This window comes from Rhincodon typus, chromosome 14 (assembly GCF_021869965.1).
Source record: "Rhincodon typus isolate 14 chromosome 14, sRhiTyp1.1, whole genome shotgun sequence".
NCBI classification, from domain to species: domain Eukaryota; kingdom Metazoa; phylum Chordata; class Chondrichthyes; order Orectolobiformes; family Rhincodontidae; genus Rhincodon; species Rhincodon typus.
The window spans coordinates 42426761-42452932 of NC_063345.1; the positions used below are offsets into that span (position 1 = coordinate 42426761).

The 26172-nt window shown below is 41.2% G+C and overlaps 1 protein-coding gene across 1 annotated transcript in view; it reads left to right on the forward strand.

Moving 5' to 3' along the window:
• srpx2 (sushi-repeat containing protein X-linked 2) overlaps positions 1–26172 on the forward strand; it is a 37246-nt gene that overhangs the window by 8208 nt on the left and 2866 nt on the right. The window contains exons 3-9 of the mRNA XM_048605319.1: positions 2039–2230; positions 6710–6886; positions 8218–8344; positions 10640–10761; positions 13674–13853; positions 15519–15652; positions 19741–19862. Of these exons, the coding sequence (XP_048461276.1) occupies positions 2039–2230; positions 6710–6886; positions 8218–8344; positions 10640–10761; positions 13674–13853; positions 15519–15652; positions 19741–19862 (1054 nt within the window). The remainder of the gene's footprint in view (positions 1–2038; positions 2231–6709; positions 6887–8217; positions 8345–10639; positions 10762–13673; positions 13854–15518; positions 15653–19740; positions 19863–26172) is intronic.

Below are 26172 nucleotides of genomic sequence, written 5' to 3' on the forward strand. Positions count from 1 at the left end.
CCGCCTCTTCGACCTGTTTGTTTCCTCTCCACCTATCCTCTCCTCTATCCCTCTTCTATCCGCCTCCCACTCTCTCCCTATTTATTTCAAAACCCCCTTCCCCTCCCCCTTTTCTGATGAAGGGTCTAGGCCCGAAACGTCAGTCTCTCTGCTCCTATGATGCTGCTTGGCCTGCTGTGTTCATCCAGCCCTGCACCTTGTTGTCTCGGATTCTCCAGCATCTGCAGTTCCTACTATCTCTGATTCAACATTGATAAGTGTTGATTATCCACTTTGGAAGGAAAAACAGAAAGGCAGATTATTATTTATATAATAATAGACTGGGAAATGTTGAGGTCGAAAGTGCCCTTACATCAATCATTGAAAGCAAGCATGCAGGTGCAGCAGCAGTTAAAAAATGCAAATAGTATGCTAGCCTTCATTGCAAGATGGTTTGAGTACAAGAGTGAGGATGTCTTGCTGCAGCTCGGAGATGACCTCTGGAGTGTAGTTTGCAGTTTTGGCCTCTTTGCCTAAGAAAGGATCTCGACTCATTCCTATAATGGTAGGCTTATCATATGAAGAGAGCTTGGGTCCGTTAGTCCTGTATTCACTGGACTTCAGAAGAAGAGAAGAGGTCTCATTGAACTGTATAAAATTCTGACTGGACTGGACAGACCGGATTCAAGGATCTTGTAACACCAGGCTGAAGGGTCTAGAACAAGGGGTCACAGTCTCAGGATACAGACTAGGCTATTTCAGAATGAGATGAAGATAAACTTCTTCACTTAGGATGGTGCACCTGTGGTATTGACATAAGACTGTGGAGCCCCAGCCGGTCCCGACCCGAAACGTCAGCTTTCCTGCTCCTCTGATGCTGCCTGGCCTGCTGTGTTCCTCCAGGTCCGCACTGTGTTATATCAGAGCCCCAGTCGCCGAATATTTAAGAAACAAGTAGATAGATTTCTAGACACTAAAAGCATCGAGAGTATTGGGAGAGTGTGGGAGTATGGCACTGAAATAGAGGATCAGCCATGGCCATATTGAATGATGGACTAGGTTCAATGAGCCAAATGGCCTATTCATACACTCCATTTTGTATGATTCTACACAGTACACTTTTTTGCGTAGCTGGAAGGTTTCAGCTACATTGGCCACAGGTGCACTGGAATTGCTTCCTGAGTTTCAAAGAGAGGGTAAAAAAGAATCAATTTTCTTCACCCTATTAGCTCCAAATCCAACACTCACCAGGAATAAGAACAAATGTAGTGACATTCATTGGCGCTGTTGTTCTGCCCTCTGGTATTTAATTGATTTACTGATACATATTACATTGGCTGATATAATGAATGGTGATATGAGTTGTGTACTGAAGGACAACTCTACTTCAGAATCTTTTCTCAGTAAGCACCTTCCAGAGAAAGGACAGCAAGTGGATGGAGAAAAAAAATATACATGCCATAAGTACTTGACTCTGTCACTGACTGCACTAACCAGCAAGCTATTCCTAAATCCAGTTTTGCATTTCTCATCAGCATTCGGTCCTGGTCAGGTTAGTTATGGTCAGTTGACAAGCTTTAAACTAGAAAAATGGATCATATCAAGGAGTTTGAACTGGTGGAGAAATGGAAAAGAAATTGGTTCTTTCAGACGTTATAACAATCAGATTGTCATCTTAAACATTATTGTACATTTTACTGGGCTTTAATTAAAATCTGTAAAATGCTGTTCGCCCAGCTGGATGCCCTGTGGTGTCCTGTAAGCCACACATCTTTAATCCCAGCAGAATGGGCAATACTATAATTTGTCTTGGTTTTTCTAAGAAAATATTGTCAAACTACACAAGCTCCCAACCAGCATTCCATTTCTGATTGCAGCCTTCCATGCTTTGTGGAAATCAAGTGAGAATAGCTTCAGCCCTGATTGACTATTTGGTGAGGTGTTACAAGATACTAATGCCCATGGAAACATTCCCCAACTTGAATTGATACCTCCAAGAGAAATGGGGTAGGAAATCTCAATGTTCAACTCTACTGAACCTGAACATATCTTTTCTCAGAGCCAAGATGGTGCTATCCGTTGAGTGTAGAAAATGGTGACGTAGAATGTCGCTCACCAAGGGGTGCAAACTACAGAAGCACACTTGGAACACGATGTCGAATACTTTGTGATAGAGGATACCGGTTGCTAGGCCGAAGGCATGTCGAATGTACAGTGACCAGGTACTGGTCTGGTATAAGCCGATGTAAAGGTGGGTCTCTGGAAAAAAATAGTTACCTTAAACCTGAGTTATCATCAAGATCATTAGTGAGTAAATTTTGCTGTAAAAAGTGCCTTTATGAATGCTTAGTGAGGGAAAGATCAGGCCCAGCTGCGTTGTCTAAGCTGAATGAACTGCTGATATTCTCCTGGGAGTACCCGCAGTTGAAAGTACATGTTTGGGTGAAGTAGTGGACAGTGACCAGCTGCTTTGGAACCAAACCCAGTATCATTAAATTCCTTCAGAATTGTGGAAAATGGAAAGAACTAAGAATCTGGTGTTAATTAACTTATGCTTACTGATTGCTTGTCCACTGTCTATAAAGCCATAAGAAAGGCTTCTATCATTTTGGATTGTATGAACAAAAGTGTGACGTATAGGGGTTAAACAATGCTCAAAATGTACAACAAATTGGATGGGTGGCAATTAAAGTGTTGGGTGGAGGTGGAAAAATACAATTCTGAGCAAAGAAACCAGATTTTACATCAAGTTGTTACAGCACAGAATGTTTTTCCATTTGGAGCGATGGAGACAGAGACCACTGAGTGTATCAAGGGGTAACTGGACCATTAATTGAAACAATGCCAGATGCAGAGCTGCTTGGGGAATGTGACATAGGGAATAATTTTGTGTAAGTCGAGCAAAGCAAGATCATGGACACAATCCCTTGCTGTAATGGAGCAGGCTGTAATGGGGGCACTAAATGGCCTGCTTCAGTTACCATGAAAACATTTTGTAGTTTTTTTTTATAGTGGCCAAATATTGTCTCTGCACACAAGAGAAAAATTCCCCAAAACATTTGCAAGTCTGGGAGTGTTCAGTCTTTATTTGCACATGTTTTATGTGTTCCTTCTGTTTATGAAAACCGTTCTCTCACATTAGTTACAGTGAATGATAAATTTGCATCTGGCTGCCTTTAATTGGTACAAGTTTTTATGAAATTTTCCCTTGCTCTTGCCTACATCTTTTTGTTAAAGTTGAAACTTACTACCATTCGCCCCTTGCACTTCATGATCTCTGACTTGTATTACTTGGGAGAAACATTGAGAAATATTCTTTCGTTTTGTTCATTGTCTTACAAAATGAGACAAGAATATAATTTGATTTGCACATTATTGCATAATCTTTGGATGATTCTCAAAACTGCAATTTGAAACTTCCTCAATGCAAGCTCCAGTGCAGCAGAACAATAGAGGCCATTCACTACGGCCAGACAGTGTGAATATGTTCCAGGAGCAATTTGATGGTGTAAGGAAAAATTCGAGAATACAAACGCTGCGCAACAGTGGGGAGAATTTTTTGTGCTATTTTTGTTTGCAATGGAACTAATAAATTTAACCATTACACATCTACATAGAAAACCGGTGAAGCCTTATCACAATCTGTATTGATCTGTGAATATGTATAATGAAAAGTTATAATATACCATGTGACGATAACTTAATGACAGAAAATTCTAATCTGTCATTGTTTATAAGGACAAATGTAACGTTTCACTAAAAACACTTCAGAAATGAAATGGCTTCATACTAGCTTGCATCTATCACTGCCCATTGGACACAATGGAAAGGTATAGTGAAAGAATCCAAATTCTTCAACTGTGATGTTACAACGCCTCAGTTACCATTATATTAACTATGCTGGCCCTTCAATATCATGATCTTGTACTACTGAGATAAACACCCTTTTGGAGAGGATATCAGATATTTGAGGTATACATGTATTCCAACATCAATTTTAATAGCTTCAAAATATGATCAATTTTAAATTTATTATTGAGACCCATGACACAGAACATCAACGAATTTTTTAAAATATTGCAAATCAAGCAATCCATTGGTTAGTAATAACAGTCTTGATTTGAAAGGTTGTTACATTTCTGTAATTATGAAAGTGGGTTCATGACTAATTGTATGTAGGATTAAATTAGCATTCAGCTAGCAGGATTTCCAGGGCTATCTCTGTTGATATTTTATTTCCTACATGCTTAGTTTCTTTTCCTCATGGTTTTTCTTGTATTCTTCATTCTTGGGAGGTGTCAGTTAAATCCAGTATTTATTGCCCACACTAATAATCCTTGAGAAGATGATAGTGAATTGTCCATCTGGTGTAGATATATCCACAATGCTGTTAGGAAGGTAGTTTCAGAATTTTAAGGGAAATGCAATTTAATTCCAAGTCTGGATGGTGTGTGGCTTTGAGGGGAGCTTACAGGTGGTGGTGTTCTCATGAATCTGTTGTGCATACCTTCCTAGGTGGTGGAGATTGATGTTTTGGAAGATACTGTTGAAGGGCCCTGGTAGAGTTACTGCAGTGCATCTTGTAGGTGAAACACACTGGTGTCACTCTGCATTAGTGTTGGAAGGAGACAACACAGTATGGAGCTGGACAAACACAGCAGGCCAGACAGCAGCAGAGGAGCAGGAACGTTGACATTTCGGGTCAGGACCCTTCTTCAGAAATGGGAAGAGACAATGGAGCTGAGAAATAAATAGAGGAGGGATGGCACCTTCCCCAGTCCCACCCCTCCTCTCTATTTATTTCCCAGCTCCCTCCCCAGGAGGTACGGCAGGTAGTTACTGATCAGTTTGGGATGATGTGGTAAGAAATTTTGCCGTGTCTCACAGAGAAACCCTCTATGAAACTTGACTCAATTAACACTTAGCCAAAATATGACAATATTCAGCCCAAGGGAATTCCCATATCTCAATGACTATGACCCAATCCCTGATCAACTTGGAAGGATGGTCCTTACTAATGAGTAACTAGTCCCCTGACTGATATCCATGCAGTTCCCTTACTAACATATTGCTAATTTCCTTACCGATTGCATTGGATTAGCAGTATTCAATATGACCCTCTCTATAGGTGGTAATAAAATGAAACCTGTGACCCTGACTACCCTGAAAGGCCAACTGACCATGTCCAAGTCCCTGGACTGAGATCACATGCTGCCCTTGATTGACTGTGACAGGATCCTGGATTTGACCAAGGAGTATTCCATTGAAGACTTTGAGGCATCACCAATTGGTTGAAGCACATGTGTAAGCTGCGGAGACACAATGCAGCATGATATCGCACAGAAACTTGTCCACTCCCATCACTGATCTCTGCTGATGACCATTACAAACTGCCTTTCTACAATGAAAGATGCCAGTGCACCCCAAAGTATATCATTAAAGTGGTTCACTGTATTTATGGTGAGTCAGAGCCATGATGATATAATGAGGGTAGTGTGTCCCTGCTGCCAGCCTCTATAGAAAAGGTGTTTGGGTAGTCACCACCAATGGAGCGTACCCTGAGATGGCAGGCACTGTTGACCAAAATGGAAATTCTGAGGAGCAAGTGGCAAATGGGAGCTGCCAGGTACCTGCTCAGACTTCCATGTTAGGAATTGTCACAGTCTAGTTTCTGGGCAGTATGTGCAAGGATAACAAACTGTATATAAATAAGGCAAGAATAAGATAATAATGAGAAGTTAGTGCATGCAAACTAGCCCATCTGCCACTCACTAATGAGTTATTTGTCTCACTATTCAAACCTTGCATGGAAAATTGGACATTTTCCCCCTGACATAGAGAATCTCATTTTTCTAATCTTGCCATACTTTCCCAATAGACTTACCATTGCCCACCTCATTCAAAGGCTGGGAACATTAAATCCTAGCGTCAAACATGGCACTTATTTCTTTCCATCCCTGATTTGACATCTCCATCTTTTACTTCCTATAGTGTTGTGCTCACAAAACTAATCTGTCTTGTATTTGAAAATATTCTAACTAATATATGTGCTTCATTCTGTTTTGAGCTTTTGTTTCATAGCATTTTTTTTCTACTTCAATTAATTATTCCTGTGTGCTGCAGAAACCTAAATCCTCTGGTTTCTTGGTGGCTTGCTTGAAAATATGATTCTGCACTATACTAGCTATACTCAATGAGGTTTCCAAGTTTCTTTGAAACTGAAAGGTCTACCTTCATGTGCAGGCTTGTTTGCCCCACCTGATACAGGAGTGGTGATGCTCTATGTTTCTGCAGCGGCCTAAATGTTTATACTGATTATAACCTGATAAGTGCAACTCAGCAATTTTAAAATGGGTTTCCAGGAGCAGGATTTGTGGAGTAAACTGTGCACAATTGCTAAATTAATAACTTTAGGTTACCAGTTCCTTTACCCCAAGATCTTATTAGGTTTTTTGATAACATTACTGATAAGTAGAAGCATCAATAATGATTTAAATTTTTTTGGCATTTCCTGAATCAAGCAAGGATTGTTCATAAATGTTAAGTATTGATATAAACGATTTCTCACCTGTGTTGACATTGTAGGCAGAATGAACAGGATAAGAAATCCCTCAAATTCGTCAACCTGGTATGTGATTGAGTTAAATTTATGTACAGTTTAAGTGGAATATATTATGACTCTCAGCATGAGTGTTAATGATCCAATTAATAATGACTGTTTCCTTCTCAGAGGTGCGTTGTTATTCACTTCCTGCATTTCCATATGGATCATATGTGTGCTCCAAGGGGACACGCGTGGATTCCCAGTGTGAATACATATGTGAGCAAGGATACCAACTGGAAGGAGATAGAATGAGAGTGTGCCTGGAGAATGGCCAGTGGAGTGGAAGTGAACCTATGTGTGTTGGTAAATTGGACTGTAATCCATTTAGCTTTGTACTTATTAAATCTTATTAAATCCTTGAACCTTTGGAAAAAAAAGAAATGAGTTTTAATTTCAGTTTGGATCATCTAACCTTATGCTTCAGACAATGTTCCTTAACACTCTACCTTACACAAATATTTTAGTTCGAAGTCTGTAATGAAAATGTTGTTGTCAAAAGATACCAAAAATCCAGTGAGGTTTCTCAGTGTTGGTGTTTTATTTTCACCATAGAAATCTCTGCAACCATATTGTATGTTTTCAGTATTTCCTCCTTGCATTTGGAGCTTCTTACTGGTATTACTTCTGTGAAAATTGTTGCTAATGTTAGCAGTTGAATGCTTAAACTACTTGCATGGTATTTCTTGGCTGCTATTTTATGACAGGTGTTACCCTATTTCAAATAATTGATTAACCTTTCTATTAAAATAATTAGTGCACTCAGTAATATGGCTAAGAGTAACTTCTAACATTTTTTTCTTAGTTTAAACAGGTTTTGCACCTGTGCTAGCTGAGGTGAGGGATCCGATTGTGGATCTTTTAATTAACCGGCACCAGCATCAAATTAAAACGTTTCCTCAATTTTAGCATTCATTAATGTACTGGTGCAAATGTTCCTATCATTTGTGTACCCTTTTAGAATGTGCATGTTCCTGTCTCCATTGGGAATTAGGTTGAAATTGGCTAAGGCAATGGAATGTCTCATGGTCTCAGCAGGGCTGAAGTAGAATCCACCAAGAGCAGAGAGAACCTGTTGAGACAGCAGGGACTTTTAACCATTACTTCAAGTTGGCTTCACCAGAAAGCCTAGAGATTACATAAATTTATGTATTAGAAACAAAATTGACTTCGTGTTCTCAGGCCAGGATGTATATATCTTAAAAATATTTTACAGGGAACCTAATTGAACTACATATATCCAAAGTTACCTGGCTTGATCCATGGTATGTGCTCACTTGGTGTTCTCTGCGATATAAAGATGGAGCTGTTGCAATTAATTAACATTAGCGCTCCAGAGCTAGTGAAGCAAAGAGTCAGCTGAGCTTTATATACCTGATGACTATTCATAAACTTTGTTCTAAATGTGTTTATAGAATCTTGTCAGCTGAGAACAGTATCAATGCTGCTTCTGATTCTCCCCTCTATCCACACATTATTCATAGCCAAAGACCACGCATGGGAATTAAACACATGGGCGTGCAACTCTAGAACAGCTGTTAACTTTAAAACAATATCCCAGCAACAGGACAGTTGGGATTCAAGGACACAATTGGAATGTAAAACAATACTAATTGACAATTTCTTGATTTTAATAGATTATGAACCTCCAAGGATAAAATGCCCAGGGTCCAGGGAGAAGGTGGCTGAACCGGGGCAGCTGACTACACGTGTATATTGGGACTCACCGCGCATAAAAGATGTAGCTGATAAACACAGTACTAAGTTAGTGTGAAACATCAGATCTCTGCTTTTCATTTTATTTTTATAACTATTTGATCTTGGGGAGACAAACTCTCGTGTCCTGTTCAGGTCAACGAAAATGGAAGTAATTGGAACCAAATAAGCAATGGCATCAAGGCAGGAACTGTATAGGAGGGAGATGGGAGGGAATAGGAGAGGAAGAGGGGCTAAGGACGGTGAGGTAAAGTGAATTGGAGGAGAGAGAGAAAGGGAGGGGGAGATTAGGATGAAGAGGATAGTTACTGATAGGGGCATACAGTAGTAGCTTCCTGGATCCAAGGGGAGGCAATGGCCTAGGGGTATTATTGCTGGACTGTTAATCCAGAGACCCAGGTAACGTTCTGGGGATCCAGGTTTGAATCCTGCCACAGCAGATGTTGGAATTTGAATTCCATAAATATCTGGAATTAAGAGTCTAATAATGACCATGCATCTATTGCCGATTGTTGGAACGGCCCATCTGGTTCAGTACTGTCCTTTAGGGAAGGAAACTGCCATCTTTACCCAGTCTGCATGTGACTCCAGACCCACAATGATATGGTTGACTCTGAACTGCCCCCTGGGCAATTAGGGATGGGTAATAAATGCTGGCCTGGCCAGCGATCCCCTGATCCCGTGAATGAATTTAAAAATAATTTAGAATCTCTGGAGGACGGCTGAGCATTGAATTAGCAACATTGCTCAGTGAAGTGATATGGATTTTCTGCAAGGGGTCAAGGGTAAACGAAGGGAAAATCTTCCAGCAGAATTGGGTGGAAGCATGTGTAGGAGAACATTTGATAATCTCACAGGTTTTTAATTACATTTTAGATAAGCATGTGTATATGTTATTTATCTCCTTTGTTATCTATTCAAAATATTTACTAGCTGTGGCCAAGGCTGCCCCGTGGTGACATCTTGTGGTCAGAGACCATGTTTGCATGCAGACCCGATCTGCGTTTCTACGTTAAGTATTATCATGCCACAAAAGGTGGTTTAAATAACTGCTTCCATTTAATATTGAATGCTGCTATAAATGCAGCAGCACAAATACTTAAATGGTATTTCATTGCTTTCAAACATCAATGCGTTACAGCTGGCAAAATTTACTTTTCTCGGGACTGGGAGTACTAATGCCAGTTGTACTTCCCTGCTCCTGGCTGCAGATTAAACTTCCCAGGATTTGGTAATCTGGTGTGTCGCACGTCCATCCTAACAGCTGCAGCATTTGAACATAAAAACATCACATTAGATTCTGTGTTCCTTCACTGGTGAGTTTGAAGGCACAGGGCATGTAAAATCCAGTGGATGATCTCCCTGCCACATACCATGTGCTCTGACCTGCCAGTAATCAAACATAGGGAAGAGGCATCAGGCTGCCTACTTGCCCTTAGGCTTGTTTGAGCCTCTTATGGTGCCAATTAATCACCACGTAAAGATCTCATCTGCCCTCCTGGCATTTACCCATTTTGATGGAAGGCCCAAGCAATTTGGGAAATTTGGAAGGGTTAGCGTGTGGGCTGGTATCAGGGGTGACCAAGTCCTCAGGGACCATTGGAGGTTCTCGCCCAATCTGACATCCCCTTTAAGGTTACCCCCTCACGACATCTTGAACCTGGCACTACACCTTCTCTCCTTTGCTGAGACCCCAAGTGCAGACTTACCTGGGCTCCTCCTGTGGTGGGACTGCCCGTAGTGCCAGCTGTAGTCACTGTTTGGTGCTATGAGGATGGAGAGCTGTCCATCATCCGATTGGCTGGCAACATTCTAAGGCAGGAGATCGTCTTGAGAGACGTAGGTTCTCCGTAAAGCAATTAATGTTGCTCCTAGCATTAAATTATGGTGGGGAAGGCATCTAAAGCATGAGCAAGCTCTCTCCAACAGTTTAGCTGGGATGGTTGGGGGTAGAAGATTGGGAACCTGTAAAATCTAACCCAGGATATCTAGTACCAATCCAGCAACTTGGCAAGATAATGCAGCTATGATTTACATCTGATATAGTAGGAACTGCCGATGCTGGAGAACCTGAGATAACAAGGTGTAGAGCTGGATGAACACAGTAGGCCAAGCAGCATCAGAAGAAGGGTCTCGACCCGAAACGTCAGCTTTCCTGCTCCTCTGATGCTGCTTGGCCTGCTGTGTTCATCCAGCTGTACACCTTTTTATCTATGATTTACATCTTATGCTTTGATGCTGTGAGCATATAAATTTACAGAATTCTTCAGCAGTGATTTGTCAAATATTCAGATCTGACTGTCAGATAATAAACCTCTCCTGTCTCCTGATGTTCTTTCACAGAATAGTTCTGAGAGGACCACCCTCAGGTTCTGAATTTGGAAAGGGGGAACATATTATTCGCTATGTGGCGTATGACAGAGAGAGGAACAAAGCCTCCTGCAAGTTTACTGTCACAGTTCATGGTGGGTCACCTACCACATAGCTTGCATCTTTTCTGTTTAACACCTTCAGAGATGTATGATAGCATGGTACCAACAGTTAAAATGACATTCATATGAATTGTTCAGTTCAAATAAACCATCAGAGAAACAACCATTTGGAATAAGAAATATAAAATGATTTCAATGAATAATAAGAAAGAAATGTGAGTGGCTGAGCTTTTGTGTAAGTAATGAAAATAGATTGGAAGACAGGAAAAGCATTAAATAAGTGAAAATAAGTTAGAAATGTTGTCAAGTAATGGAGGTCAGGGAAAGCTGAAACTCCACTGCCTCAGTTCACTGGCACAAATGAAATGGAACAGGACTCTTAATCACTCAATTTCCATCCCCACAGATCCATATCTCAAACCTTGGGCTTTGGGTAATTTACCTGGTAGGAATATCTTTAGAAGCTTGAGGCATACAAGGACTGAGTATCACTAGTTCAATATTTACTCCCATAAATTAGAGCTGAGCTCTGTCTACTTCTATCAGTACCAAACCCCATGTGATTTTATATCATCATGACACACCTGCCCATGTACTTGCTCAGCAGCTATTATCACAGTATTGACACAGTTAAGCCCTGTATTCTATAATTCTCCCATCCCACCCCCACAAACCCAAGTGGTTAAATTCCCAAGGATAGGTGGAACACTTACAGACACAAAACAAAGTTGTGGAGGGCAGTAGGTGGAAAACGTATTTCTGAGGTTTATACCGATGAAGTAAAGCCATTGTTTTTGAGTAAGGAACTGCTTTCTGATGGATGAAGCTTGAATATAAGTAAGATTAGGGTTCAAGGTTAGTGCATTTCAGTTTGGAGATATTTTGAAGCAGTTATTTGTGTGATATTTAGGAAATTTATTGTCATAAATGGTAGAAGCCCATGTTATCCCTCCAATTTTGTTTGCCTTTTGTCTCTGTGCTCGCACTGCATTGGGACTACACAGACTTTGGTTGTTGTACAAATTCTCACTCAAGAGGCTATTCCTCATATGTGAACCTACGCAGAGGTGACAGCAGGATAGTTTGATCAATAAGGCTGTCACTAGTCCTAATCCTGCACTCACCTGATGTCCACACGATTTACATTCAGCATACATCAATCAGCAACAATCTGGAGTCAAAAGCCTTTTTAATTCCAGCACTGGGTATTTGGGCCAATTGTAGTGACCACTTAACTGCCTTGGAAGGCATTAGGTAGTTTATTGTAGATAATCATCATCTCATGTATGGCTTAGTAGAACATGACAGGATATTTATCCACTACGCCATTAGGTCGCCTTACTGTGCAGTGAAGTTAATATAAAGTTGGAAATTATTGACTATTTCAGAGGATGAATTCTTAACCTGTTTGTATGATAGCCTCTTGTTTAAATGAACTTGTTAATGCTTCTGAAGATATGTTAGAGGAATGTCATAAAGCTAAGAATTTGACCATAACATTGCCAACAACAATCCCTCTATTTGAATAAATAGCTTACTCTTTTTTTATTATTGTGGAGTGAATGAGACCTGTGGGAGATCCTACTGCAGTATTCAAGATAATTGCACTCTAGTGATGTATATGATATGATTACCAAGTTTATAATAAGGGGACATGATTTCAGGCTGAGAATAGCAGGCTGTTTGGATTTGACTGTTTAACTGTGGGTGGTAAATAATGGGACAGCTGCCAGGCAGCGAATGGAGGCAAATAGTCTTCTAGAGATATTAGAGAGTCCAAGAGGCAATTACTAAAAATTTAGGTCAAACAGATCCCAATTCTTTATATCCATTTAACTCTATTATTTGTCGGTGTTCCTCTCTCTACAATTTGAATAGTGATCACAGATCACAGTGGTCACAGATGATTGAGCTTTAAAACCAAAATCTCTCCTGTTCTCATGACTTGTTTACAAGCAGATTGTGATTTTGTATTTCCCCCTTTGTTTTTTCATAAAAGAGAAAATAGCGGAATATTTCCCCTACTTCCTTTGTTTGTGAGCTCTGACTTTGCAAGAACTGTAGCTGCACTATGATAGTTAAGTTTCAGAAGTAGGGTTATTTCACACACTCTTGGACCCTGGGGTGGCAGATGTTGGGTAATACTTCACAATGTAGGCTCTGATACAAACATTCAAGGAGAGAGGTAATAGAACAAAAATATTCCATTAGTGAAAATTTAAGTATGAATAACAATTTCTTTGCTTTTTAAGATCGAGTCCAACAGGCTAAAATTAGTGTCAGTAATCCAGAATGCTTCTTGGGGATGGTTGGTTGGCTAGCCAGAAGCTTGGTAGTTGTAGGAAATTTCTTCTCCTCAAAAATCTTAAGAATTTCTTTTCAGGGTGTAACGTGTTGATGAAAGAAAATTTTACTTGCAGATGTCAAATCCGAATTGTTAGTTGTTTTTTTTTTATTTCTTATACAGATTAGAGGCTTTTTCATTGTAGCTTACAGTAAGGGGCATTGAATGAGTAGATGTGAATGGAGTAGCTCTCATCTCTTACCTGACTGCTTTTTTTCTTTCAAAATTGTGAATTCAAAAACAGTTGGTTCAATACTGTGGAAGTCATGTGAGCAAACTTCTTTGTGCAGGGAGGAGAAACAGTTACAAAAGTTTGCATTGCTACTCCAAGGGTTAAGTGGAAAGTCACTAACACTATTCCATTATGTAAAGGTTTCTCATGGACACAATCATTCCTGTATCAGATTATAACACAGTAGTGAGTGTTCTGGACCCATTAGGACAGATGTAGGTGTTAATTAGTTGTCATTGACTTGAGGGGGTTCCAGAAGGTTATTGCCACGTGATTATAAAAGTGGATTCTTCACTCTGTCTGAAAAACAGTCTCGAAATATGTAGCTATGCATCAACATTTTTTCCTCTCTGTTCCTGACATTACCAGTTAGAAGATGCCCTGTCCTGAAGCCGCCTGTCCATGGTTACATCACTTGTACATCGGCTGGTAATAACTATGGGGCAACCTGTACTTACACATGTGAGGGAGGCTATGAGCGACAGGGAATCTCCAAAAGGGTGTGTCTGTTCAATCGAAGCTGGTCTGGAGTGGCGCCATCTTGTGTACGTAAGTGAATTAAGTTGAATATTGGGAATGTGGCACTGTAATCTTCTCCATGGGAAATGAGCATTCAGATCTGTATGATGCTGGTGCTGCTGCCGCATCTTGCTTTGTAAATGGGATAAATGGGACTGTATCGCTCACATATTTAGTGTAGATAATCTGAGTTCTGTTTACAGCACAACAATCAGTAGCCATCTCAAAAACAAATGTTGTTGCTAATGTTAAACTTTGATTACTCATCAATATTATGGCTGTTATCAGTTAAACATGCGACATTATGTACTCCTGGGTGTGTTTATGGGGTTGGGCATGACAGGGTTGATGGTAGATTGCCACTTTCCTATCTGCTCCCTGTTGACTCCCACAATAAAGGGAATGAGTGACCTCTAAACTTGGAAGCCCATATAAATGCATAACTAACAGTCAATTAAAACCATAATGCAGTTGGTGTGGATAGCTGAACAGAAGTGGGTAACTCTCTTTTTACCAAAGTATATCAAGAGAAAGAGAAGGAACTTGGTTACTACCCTCAGGAAGACTCTTACACATGGGACACATAGGGGAAATCCATCCTGGAAGATAGTCCCACTTCCTTCCTTTTGTTTAAAGTATACTCCAAAAACTCTCCCACTGTCCTCTGTGCCTTCCACCCTGCCACCCACTATCCTTGGGTAAAACACAGATGCATTCAGTCTTCTTTGTGGGCCTGTCTGTGGCTATAGCTCGAAGATCTGAGTCTGACATCTGAGTTTGTTGTCTGATAGAAAGCAGTTTGCATTCTTCACAAATGCAACTATTTTAGCTACTGTCAGCTAATGTCCTTTTCTTTGAAAAGTGTCTTGCCAAAAATTACATGATCTATATCTGGCTGATGGCAAATTAATATTTCAGATATTACATCTTCATAACAAAGTGAACAGCTTTGGTTTCTACAAATTTGTATTTGCATTGTAATGATTCCAACCAAAACCTTCCCTGAATTATCAAAGACAAGAGAAAATATAAAATGTACCCATGTCCTGAAGCAAAACAATAATCCAAATGCTGTTGGAGGAAGGCCTGCGAGATCAAAGAGGTACAAAGAACGCATAAATTATACTGAAAAAATGTTTCAGAATAAAACATTAACAACAAGTAGGAATTGACCAAGAGAAGAGGAAGCTATAAATTGTGAGTGGAATTGGTACGGGGTTGACCTCTGGAACACAGATACCAACTGAAGGCCAGGCACTTTCCCACAAGGTGAGAGAGAAGTGCTGTTTTGCTTTTCACCTTAGACATGTATTGCTTTCTCATTTGCAATTGACAATTCAAGGGAGGTAGAAAGATATATATTTCAATCAATCAATGCAAAGTGTGGTAACTATAGATGGGTAACATCAATGGCCTTTCGCTATCAGCATATGAAGAAACCTTGTTGGTGTGCTCTTGGTCGTTTGTTGCTGAGTCTTCACAATCGTGTGAACTTGATGAATTTAGCATAAGTAATGTCAGCACAAAGCTGCTATGTTGCATAACTGGACATCAGTTAGGGAGTACTTTGGCCCCTTCTTCACTCCCCTCCAATGGCTGTATCTCTATATGCAGGCTACCAAGTAGGTTTTCTGTAAAGAGAAACATGTCATGTATGCAATGTGATGGTAACACCTTTCTCTTATATAATTGCAGTAATCGAAATTAACGTTGACGTGAATTCAGTGGCTGCTCTCATGGACCAGTTTTATGAGATGCAGCGTCTCTTCATCATATCCTCTCCAAGTCCATCTGATATGTACTACAACCTACAAATAAGCATGCTACAGGTTCGTAAATAGGATCTGGTAGTCAATACTGATGAGCAGAGGTAAAATCCTCAAATTATATTTCTGCCTATTTCTCACTGGCAACGGACCATCATAACAAGAATTTATGATGAATGGTAATATAGGAATTTGTCTCACTAGGATTTAAAATGGATTACTGCATTCATTCATCATTTTGATCATCGATAAATTGAGACTTTTCTCAAATGAACAACTCACTGAACAACTTTTCACAAAGAGATGTCTAGGAAATTTTGTGACAGTTGAAAGGAAGAAGCCACTTTGGATTTGGTGCTTGGCAATGAACCAGGCCAAGTGTTAGACCTGTTGGTAGGAGAGCATTTTGGCGGTAGCGATCATAACTCGGTTACTTTTACAATTGTCATGGAAAAGGATAGGTACATACAGTAGGGTAAGGTTTATAATTGGGGGAAGGGTAATTATAATTCTGTTAGGCAAGAACTGGATAACATAAATTGGGAACAGATGCTGTCAGGGAAGAGCACTATAGTAAAGTGGAGATTGTTTAAGGAATGCATACCGCGTGTGCTCAATATGTTTGTCCCTAGCAGGCAGGGAAGATGCAGTCGAGTGAGGGAGCTTTGGTTCTCAAGAGAGTTCAAATGACTGGTTAAGAGGAAGGAGGATGCTTATATTTAGGAAACAAGGATCGGAAAAGTCTCTAGAGGGATACAAGTTAGCCAGGAAGGAGCTAAAGAAAGGGCTTAAGAGAGCTAGAAGGGGGCATGAGAAAACCTTGACAGATATGATCAAGGAAAACTCCAAGGCTTTTTACAGGTACGTGAGGAATAAGAGAATGACCAGAGAAAGGGTAGGGCCGATCAAGGATTGTAAAGGGAATTTGTGCACGGAGCCTAAAGAGATAGGAGAGGTCCTTAATGAATATTTTTCTTCGGTATTCACAACTGAGAGGGACCTAGTTATAGGGGAGGACAGTGTGAAACAGGCTGGTAGGCTAGTGGAGGTAGATGTTAGGAAGATGTACTAGCAATTTTGAGGGACTTGAAGATAGATAAGTTCCCCGGGCCTGATGGGATTTATCCAAGGATTCTATGGGAAGCAAGGGAAGAGATCGCAGGGCCTTTGGCGATGATCTTTTCACTATCCACGGATATAGTGCCGGAAGATTGGAGAGAGGCAAACATCATTCCCTTGTTCAAAAAAGGGAACAGGGATAATACTGGAAATTACAGGCTAGTTAGTCTTACTTCAGTGTTGGGCAAGTTATTGGAAAGGGCTCTGAGAGATAGGATTTATGATCACTTGGATAGGCACAGTTTGATTCGTGATAGTCAGCATGGATTTGTGAGGGGTAGATCATACCTCACAAACCTTATTGAATTCTTTGAATAAGTGACCAAACACATGGATGAAGGTAGAGCAGTGGATGTGGTATCCATGGATTTAAGTAGGGCGTTTGATAAGGTTCCCCATGGTAGGCTCATACACAAAGTAAGGAGGCATTGGATAGGGGGAAATGTCGCAGATTGGATTCAGAATTAGCTGACCCTTAGAAGACAAAAGGTGGTAGTGGACGGAAAATATTCAACATGGTGCTCAGTTAAGAGTGGTGTGCCACAAGGATCTGTTCTGGGTCCCCTTCTATTTGTGATTTTTGTAAATGATTTGGATGAAGGAGTGGAAGGGTGGATTAGTAAGTTCACGGACGATACGAAGGTAGGTCGAGTTGTGGATAGTGCATAGGGCTATTCTAGGTTACAGAGGGACATTGATAGGATGCAGAGCTGGGCTGAGAAGTGGCAGATGGAGTTTAACCCTGAAAAGTGTGAAGTGATTCATTTTAGAAGGACAAACTTGAAAGCAGAATACAGGGTTAACGGAAAGATTCTTGGCAGTGTGGAGGAGCAGAGGGATCTTGGGGTTCATGTTCACAGTTCCCTGAAAGCTGCCACCCAGGTGGATAGAGTTGTTAAGAAGGCGTATGGTGTGTTAGCTTTCATTAAAAGAGGGATTGAGTTCAAGAGCCGTGAAGTTATGCTCCAGCTATAGAAAACACTGGTTCAGCCACATCTGGAGTATTGTGTCCAGTTCTGGTCGCCTCATTACAGGAAAGATGTGGAAGCATTGGAAAAGGTGCAGAGGAGATTTACCAGGAATGTTGCCTGGAATGGACAGAAGGTCTTACAAGGAAAGGTTGAGAGAGCTAGAGCTTTTCTCTGTACAACGATGAAGGATGAGAGGTGACTTGATAGAGGTGTACAAAATGATCAGAGGTATAAATAGAGTGGACAGCCAGAGACTTTTTCCTCGGGTGGAGGTAGCTATTATGAGGGGCCATAGTTTTAAAGTGAGTGGAGGTAGATATAGGGGAGACATCAGAGGTAGGTTCTTTACTCAGAGAATGGTAGGGGCATGGAATGCATTGCTGGAGAGGGTAAGTGGAGTCGGCCTCCTTAGGGGCATTTAAGCAGCTATTAAATAGGCATATGGATGATAGCACAAGGTAGAGATGGAGATTAGATAGACCTTAGATTTAGGGCAAAAGTTCGGCACAACATCGTGGACCGAAGGGCTTGTACTGTGCTGTACTGTTCTATGTTCTATGAAGCCCCTTGCTGTCTATCTCATCACTGGTAAAATGTAACAAATGAGTACTCTAAGCCAAACTTTTTAAATGAACTTTTAGTCAAATATTGGCCCAGGTATCCTAGTAACCAGATAGTCATTGGAGCAGTACAAAATGGAGTTGCATGTTGGGACTCCGCAGAGTTCCACAAACAACAGACTCCAAGGGACTTGCTCGGGAAATTGAAGATTCTGATGGGCAATTCCCCTTCATCTAGAACTCTCTGAAACAAGAACACTTAGATTGGAGGGTTCACAAGGTTCTTCTTTCATTAAGTTAATTGTTACTCAGGAAAACTTAGACAATTGAAAATGTAATCCTACTTCTGTTAGCTGACCCCCTAACTTAACTTATCCCCTCCCCAAACTATGCATTGCATGACCCCTTACATCTCTTGGACCCCTGAAAACCATTCCCCCCTCCCCAACCCAAACTTTTTCCATCACCCCACCCAGCAGTGACAAATCAGGAGGGGTGTAGGAGGCAGTGCCCTTGGTAAAAGATGTAGGAAGAGGAATTTTCTAGGAAGTAATGGATCATGACATTAGAGTCCGAACCCTCACCAGGCATCATGCACTTACGGAGGATTCTATTTGAGCTGTAGTAACTATTAAGGCATGAATCTCAAGTACAGAAATTTCCAAATACTTGACAAGTGACAGATTCCAGCTTGGATTGGAGCTGCAGCAATAAGTGATGATAATGAGGGAAGGGAGCTTGAGCAGTTGCATTGGAGCCTCCAGCTGTTGTCAACATTGAGGGAGATCACTGGGAATGGTAGCTGGGATAGTTGAACTGACCCCAAAAGACACAATTCCCTTTAGAGGTTAAGAAGGCCTGATGGGAATGAGGAAACACTCAAAGGATTTCCTTAATGAAATCTAAACCATAGGCTTTATTCCATGTAAATTTTTAAATCTTAATTTCCCTTCATGTTTATAATGACCTTATGCCAATAGAACAAATAATCCCTGCTTCATTAATTTTTGACCATTGTATATTCAAGTCTCATGTTCCAGGCTAGTGAAGTAGGAGCTGCTGTAAAAAGGTAGGGAGCCAGCAAAGTTTATTGAGGAGGGATTTCATTCAGAAGGAATGAGCTGACAGATGAATGGGATGGTGTTCTGAGACAAAGAGGTGTCGGGATGATTCCAGACTTGGGAAATAGGCAAACTCAACTGTTTGAGTGACAAATGACATTGAAAATTATAATTTCTTATGTTTTTCTCTAGAAACTGAAAATGGTCATATGACTAATTAATAGAGATCTCTAACCATGATTTTTTAAAATTTCTAATCTTCCTATTTTATAAAATATAATTATATTTGGTATCTTTAAAGAATAAAGACCGTCAATAGAATATTGCTTACATGGAGAGTAAGGAATATGTGTTGAACGACAAAGCTGCAAGATATTTTTCGTGAATGTTGTTACTAACTAATCTCTCTCACTGAAGCGTATTGTTTCTATCCCTATTAGGAAGCTGCCTGTGGTCTGGAACTGAGACAAGTAACAATAATAGAATTGGTTGGAAATCCACCAAGAGTAATGGGACGTATAAAGGAACAGGAGCTTTCTTCAGAAATTGTTGATCAACTCAGGTAAAAGGCTAATATGAATTAACTTTCAAATGTGGGCTGAATTTATGATTTTGCTATAAACTGAAGTCAGCTTGGAGGTGAGGTAAGAGTGACTGTCGTTGACATCAATGTTGCATTTGAATGCTTGTGGCATCAAGGAGCCCTACCAAAACTGGAGTTAATGGGAATGAGGGGAGGGGGTGAGTTCTCTGCTGGTCGGAGTTATACCTGGCAAAGGAAGTTGGCCATTGTGGTTGGAGGTCAGTCCTCTCAGATCCAGGAAGTCTTTGCAGGAATTCCTCAAGATGGTATCCTTGGCACAACCATTTTCAACTACTTTATCAATGACCTTCCATCCAACATAATGTCAGAAGGAGGGATGTTCGCTGAAGACTGCACAATGTTCAGCACCATTCTTTAGTTCTCAGCTGCTGAAACAGTCCATGCCCAAATGCAACATGACCTGGATAATTTCGAGGCTTGGGATGATAAGTGGAATGTAACATTTGTGCCGGACAATTGCCAGGCAATGACCATCCCCAGCAAAATAGAATCTAACCATCACCCCTTGATGTTCAATGATATCCCTATTACTGAATTCCTCAACTTTTCAACATCCTGGGAGGGCCATTGACCAAAAACCGAACAGGACTAACCATATAAATATTGTGGCTGTAAGACCAGGTTAACGGCTAGGAATTTTGCAGTGAGTAACTCACCTCTTGACTCCCCACAGCCTGTCCGTTATCTACAAGGCATAAGTCAGGTATGTGATTTAATACTTCCTATTGGCCTGGATGGGTGCAGCTTCAACAAAACTGAAAAGGCTTTATACCTATATCAGCTCACTTCATTCGCACCACAACCACAAACATTCACTCCCTCTACCATTGATGCTCAGTAGTAGTAATATGCACTGCAGAATTTCACCGAGGCTCCTAACATCTTCCAAACCTATGATCACTACCATCTAGTGGGACAAGATACATGGGAACACCACTGTCTGCAAGTGCCCTTTCAAGTTATTCACCGTGCTGACTTGGAAGTATCTTAGTGTTCCTTTAGTGTCACTGGATCAAAATCCTGGAATCCCTTTCCTAACAACTTTGTGGGTCTACCTACACCAAATGGACTGCAATAGTTCAAGAAGACAGCTCACCACTACTTACTCAGGGCAACCAAGGATGGGCTACAAATGCTGACGCAGCCAGGGGCACCCACACCTTGTGAATGAATTTTTAAAATAAGTGCTGAGCTGAATGGTACAAATGAGGTACACTGCTTTCAGTACTCCTTTCTAAATCGATCTATTTGAGTGAATAAGGAACATAATGGAAGTTTTGATCATCAGGCTATTTGAAATAGAGTGTTTACTAAGTTTTCCCCTAATCCTAAATAGCAGGAAGCAGATTCTGGTTTCTTGTGGACATTTCTTGTCACCATACTCCATGAACTGAATTTTACTTGCCAACCAAGGTAGGAAAACAAGCAGGATCTGTAAATTAGGGAATTGTACCATTAGTAGCATACCCACTGCCAGTCCATCTATCCCACAATGATGTTGCAGATGATGAGGTGGTTGCCTGCCCATAACCCAGAGAGACTCTTAAGTGGGCAGTTAATGCCCAATTAAACACTTCATCTTGGCCTTGCTCTGACGTAAGGGGCAGTGAGGAAGTTCATGAAAGAAGGAATACCTCCTCCTCTGGACTCCAGTGTCAATTGGACAGCTCCCCAAATTCCCACATCCATCTGTCTCATTCAGCAGGCATCCTCCCCCATCGCACCTTACATCTATCAAAAGAAATGTTCATGTCAAAATGGCTTTGTGCAGGGGAGATCTTGTCTCAAATTTGGTTGCGTTTTGTGAAGAAGTGACAAAGGTGATCGATGAGATTAGGGCAGTGGATATTGCCTATATAGACTTTAAAGCATTTGACAAGTTCCCTCAAGGTAGGCTGGTCCAGAAGATTAAGCCACAAGGGATCCACACTGAGTTGATAAAGTGGATATAAAATTGACTTGGTCTTAGATGACAGGTGCTGTTTCTGGAGGGGTGTTCTTCAGACTGGGGGTCCGTGACCAGTGATGTGCTGCAAGGATTACTAATGTTGGGACCTCTGTTATTTATAATATATGTCAATGATTTGGATGAAAATGTAGATGGTTTGATTAGTAAGTTTGCAGATGACATGAAGGAGTGATAGGTATGTAAAGTAGTTCCATGTGTTAAGTATGAAAAGGGAGAAAATAAGTCCACTGTGGTAAGAGTGAAACGAACAAGATATGGGGGGGTTGGGGGCGGGGAGGTGTGTCGGGGAGAGAAAGAGATGTAAGAGAAATGGAGTACAGAGATTATAAAAACTGAAACAACCGCGGATGCAGTAAATCAGAAACAAAATAGAAATTGCTGGAGGGGCTCAGTGGGTCTGGCAGCATCTGTGGAGAAAGGTCAGAGTTGACGTTTGACCCTTCCTTGGAACTCGGTGGGGGAGGGAGGGGTGTTGACATTGGACCCAGGGCGTTGCCTATGGTTTCTTTCCACAGATGCTGCCACATATGCTTAGCTTTTCCAGCAATTTCTATTTTCTTTTACAGGCTTATACTCTGAAGTTGTGGAACTCCAATTTTGAGTCCTTGAGGTTGTAAAGTGCCTCAGTGGTAAAGGAATTGTTGTGCCTCCGGCTTGTGTTGACCTTTATTGTAATACTGTAGCTAGCCAAAGATGGAAATGTCAACATATGAGCGAGGTGGTTATTGAAGTGACAAGCCTCTAGAAAGTTGGGTTATAATCTGCAAAAGGAAAACACAAATACAGCAGCAAATCCAGTAGACTAAATTGAAAGGAGTACAAATAAAACACTGCTTCACTTGGAGTGTGTATTTTGGGCTTTGGATGGTAAGGATTTGAATGGGCAGGTGTTGTACCTTCTGCAGTTGTATGGGCAGGTACTGTGGGGGTATGAGGGAGCGTTCAGAGTAATGGAAGAGTGGATCAGAGTGTCATGGAGAGAATTATTTCTACAGGATGCTGACAGTGAAGGGAAGGGGAAGATGCTTTTTTGTTGGTGGCTGGAGGTGGCAGAAATAGAGGAAGATGAACCTTTGAATGGAGAAACTAGTGGAGTGGAAAATGAGGGCATGGGAAATCCTAAAGTTGTATTGGGAGGAAGTGAAGTGGTGAGGGCAGAGATGCGAGAGATGTGTCAAACATAGTTAAATGTCTTATCTACCATGTTGGGGGGTGATTCTCACTTGGGTAAAGAGGGGGACTTGTCACAGGTACCCTGTTGGAAGGTGGCATCATTGGAACTGATAGGACAGGAATGGAGAAACTTGGTAAACAGAATTGAATCCTTGCTAGAAGTAGGATGTGAGGAAGTGTGGTCAAGGTAGCAGTGGGAGTCAGTGAGTTTGTAGTGTGTATTGGTGGATAGGCCATCTTCAGAAATGGAAACAGTGATGTCAAGGAAAGGAAGAGCTGGAGACGGACCAGGTGAAGGTGAGAGACAGATGGAAATTGGAAGCTAAATTCATGAACTTTTACAAATCTGGATGAGAGGAGGAGGATGGATTAAAGAAAGAGATGTGGGTAGGGGCCAGGTAGGACCAGAACAAATAATATTCTACATACCCCGCAAAACGATGAGCATATCTGGGACCCAAACTGATACCCTTAACCGTACATTTGACTTGGAGAAAGTTAGACCAGTTAAAGGAAAATTTGTCCAAAGTGAGAATAAGCTCAACTGGATGAAGGAAGGTGTCAGTGCATTTGAACTATTCAGGCTTGTCTTCAAGCAAAAGCAGAGAGTCTTCAGGTGATCCTGATGGGGAACGGATGTGCAAAGAGATTGCACATCGACAGTGAAGAGAACGAAGCTAGGGCCAGAAACTGGAAATTGTGAAACCAATATAAAGTGTCAGAAGAATCACAAATGTAAGTAGAAAGTGACTGGATGAGACTGGGGAAGAGGTGGGACTTGTATTTCGAATCAAGTTGGGAGAAATATGTTCATGTGGGGCCAGGACAGTTTGAAATGATGGGTTTGCCAGTGCAGTCCCTTTTGGATTTTGTGATGGAGGTAGACAAGGGCTGTGTGTTATTGGGGGATTATGAGGTGGGAACTTGTGGTCAGTGACAGTCCTAGAAATAACCATTTGATGTTCTGTGGTAGGTTAATGATCCAGGGGAGATTGGAGGAAGTATTTGACAGTGCCAACTCAGCACCTGCAGGGTAATGGTCAGCATACCAGGCAATAATAGCTCTAGTAGCAGGTTTGATAACAAAGTCAAGGTTAGACCAGAGAGAATAGAGTGTAGCAGTCCGAAGGGAGATTCATTAGAGTGGGCGAGTGAGCAAGGAAATTAAGGCAACTGATGTGATGTCACGAGTTCTTGAAGACATAAAATGCAACTAAAAGGCTAGAAGCAGGAGTCCAGGTGGAGGGGGAGTATTGAAGATGGGTGAAAAGATCCGTAGAGCTGAGAGCAGACTTCTGTCTGAATGTGAATATAGGAGGTATGGTTAGTAAGTTAGCTTATGTAACCAAAATTGGAGGTGTAGTGGACAGCAAAGAAGCTTACCTCAGAGTAAAATGGGACCTTGATCAGATGGGCCAAGGAATGGCAGATGGTGTTTAATTTTTAGATAAATGAGAAGTGCTGCATTGTGGAAAGGCAAATCAGGACAGCACTTATATGTTTAATGGTAAAGTCCTGTGGAGTGTTGCTGAACAAAGAGGCCTTGGAGTGCAAGTTCATAGTTCCTTAAAGTGGAGTCCCACCTAAATAGGATAGTGAAGATGGGGTTTAGTATGCTTGCCTTTATTGGTCATTGCATTGAGCGTAGGAGTTGGGAGGTCATGTTGTGGCTGTACAGGACATTGATTAGGCCACTTTTGGAATACTGAGTGCATTTCTGGTCTCCCTACTATAGGAAGGATATTGTGAAACTTGGAAGGGTTCAAAAAAGATTTACAAGGATATTAGATAACAAGGTGCAGAGCTGGATGAACACAGCAGGCCAAGCAGCATCAGAGGAGCAGGATAGCTGATGTTTCGGGCCTAGACCATTCTTCAGAAATGGGATATTTCCAGGGTTGGAGGATTTGAGCTATAGGGAGAAGCTGAACAGGTTGAGGCTATTTTTCCACGACCATCAGAGCTGAGAGCTGACCTTATAGAAGTTTATACAATCTTGAGGGGCATGGATAGTGTGAATAGCCAAGGTCTTTTCCCTGGGGTGGGGGAGTCCAAAACTAGAGGGCATAGGTTTAAGATGAGGGGGGAAATACTTAAAAGGGACTTAAGGGGCAACTTTTTCATGCAGAGGGTGGTGTGAGTATGGAATGAGCTGCCAGAGGAAGTTGTGGAGGCTGGTACAATTACAGCATTTAAAGAAGTCATCTGGATAGGTATATGAAAAGGAAGGGTTAAGAAGGATATGGGCCAAATGCTGGCGAATGAGACTAGATTAATTTAGGATATCTGTTCAGCATGGACAAGTTAGACTAAAGGGTCTGTTTCCATGCTGTACAGCTTTATGACTCTGAAAATTGACAAAGTTGTAAATAGTGAAGAAGGTCATTAAATGATGCAGCAGGATATAGATCCATTGGAAATGTGTCTGGAGAAATGACAGATGAGTTTAATCTGCACAAGTGTGTGATGTATTTTGGAAGGCTAGATGCAAGAGGAAAATGTAAGTAAATGGCAGCACCCTTAGGAGCATTGATATATAGTGGGATCATGCGGTGCGTGCCAACAGTGGTAAAGAAGGCATATGGCATGCTTGAGTATAATTATTGGCATGCCATGCCATTGTATATAAAGCTCTAACTAGGTCACATTGGGAGTATTGTATGCAGTTCTAGTCACCACACTGTAGGTAGGATGTGGAGACTTTGGAGAATGTGCAAAAGAGGTTTACTGGGATGTTCCCTGGATTGGACTGCCTTAGCTGTAAGGAGATGGTGGGTAATCTTGGTTTGTTTTTACCAGAATGTCAGAGGCTGAGGGGGGTGACCTGATGAAAGAATAAAAAGATTACGAGAAACGTGCACAGATTGTTGGAGTCTTTTTCCCAGGGTGGAAACATCAACTACCAGGGGGCATAGGTTTAAGGTATGAGGGGAAAAGTTCAAAGGAGATGTGCGAGGCAAGTTTTTAACAAAGAGGGTGGTAGATGCCTGGGACACTCTGCCAGGGGAAGTGGTAGAAGCAGATACAGTTACAACTTTTAAGAGGCTTTTGGACTGACACATGAACAGATAGGGAATAGAGGGATACAGACCATATACAGGCAGACAGGATTAGTTTAGAATGGCA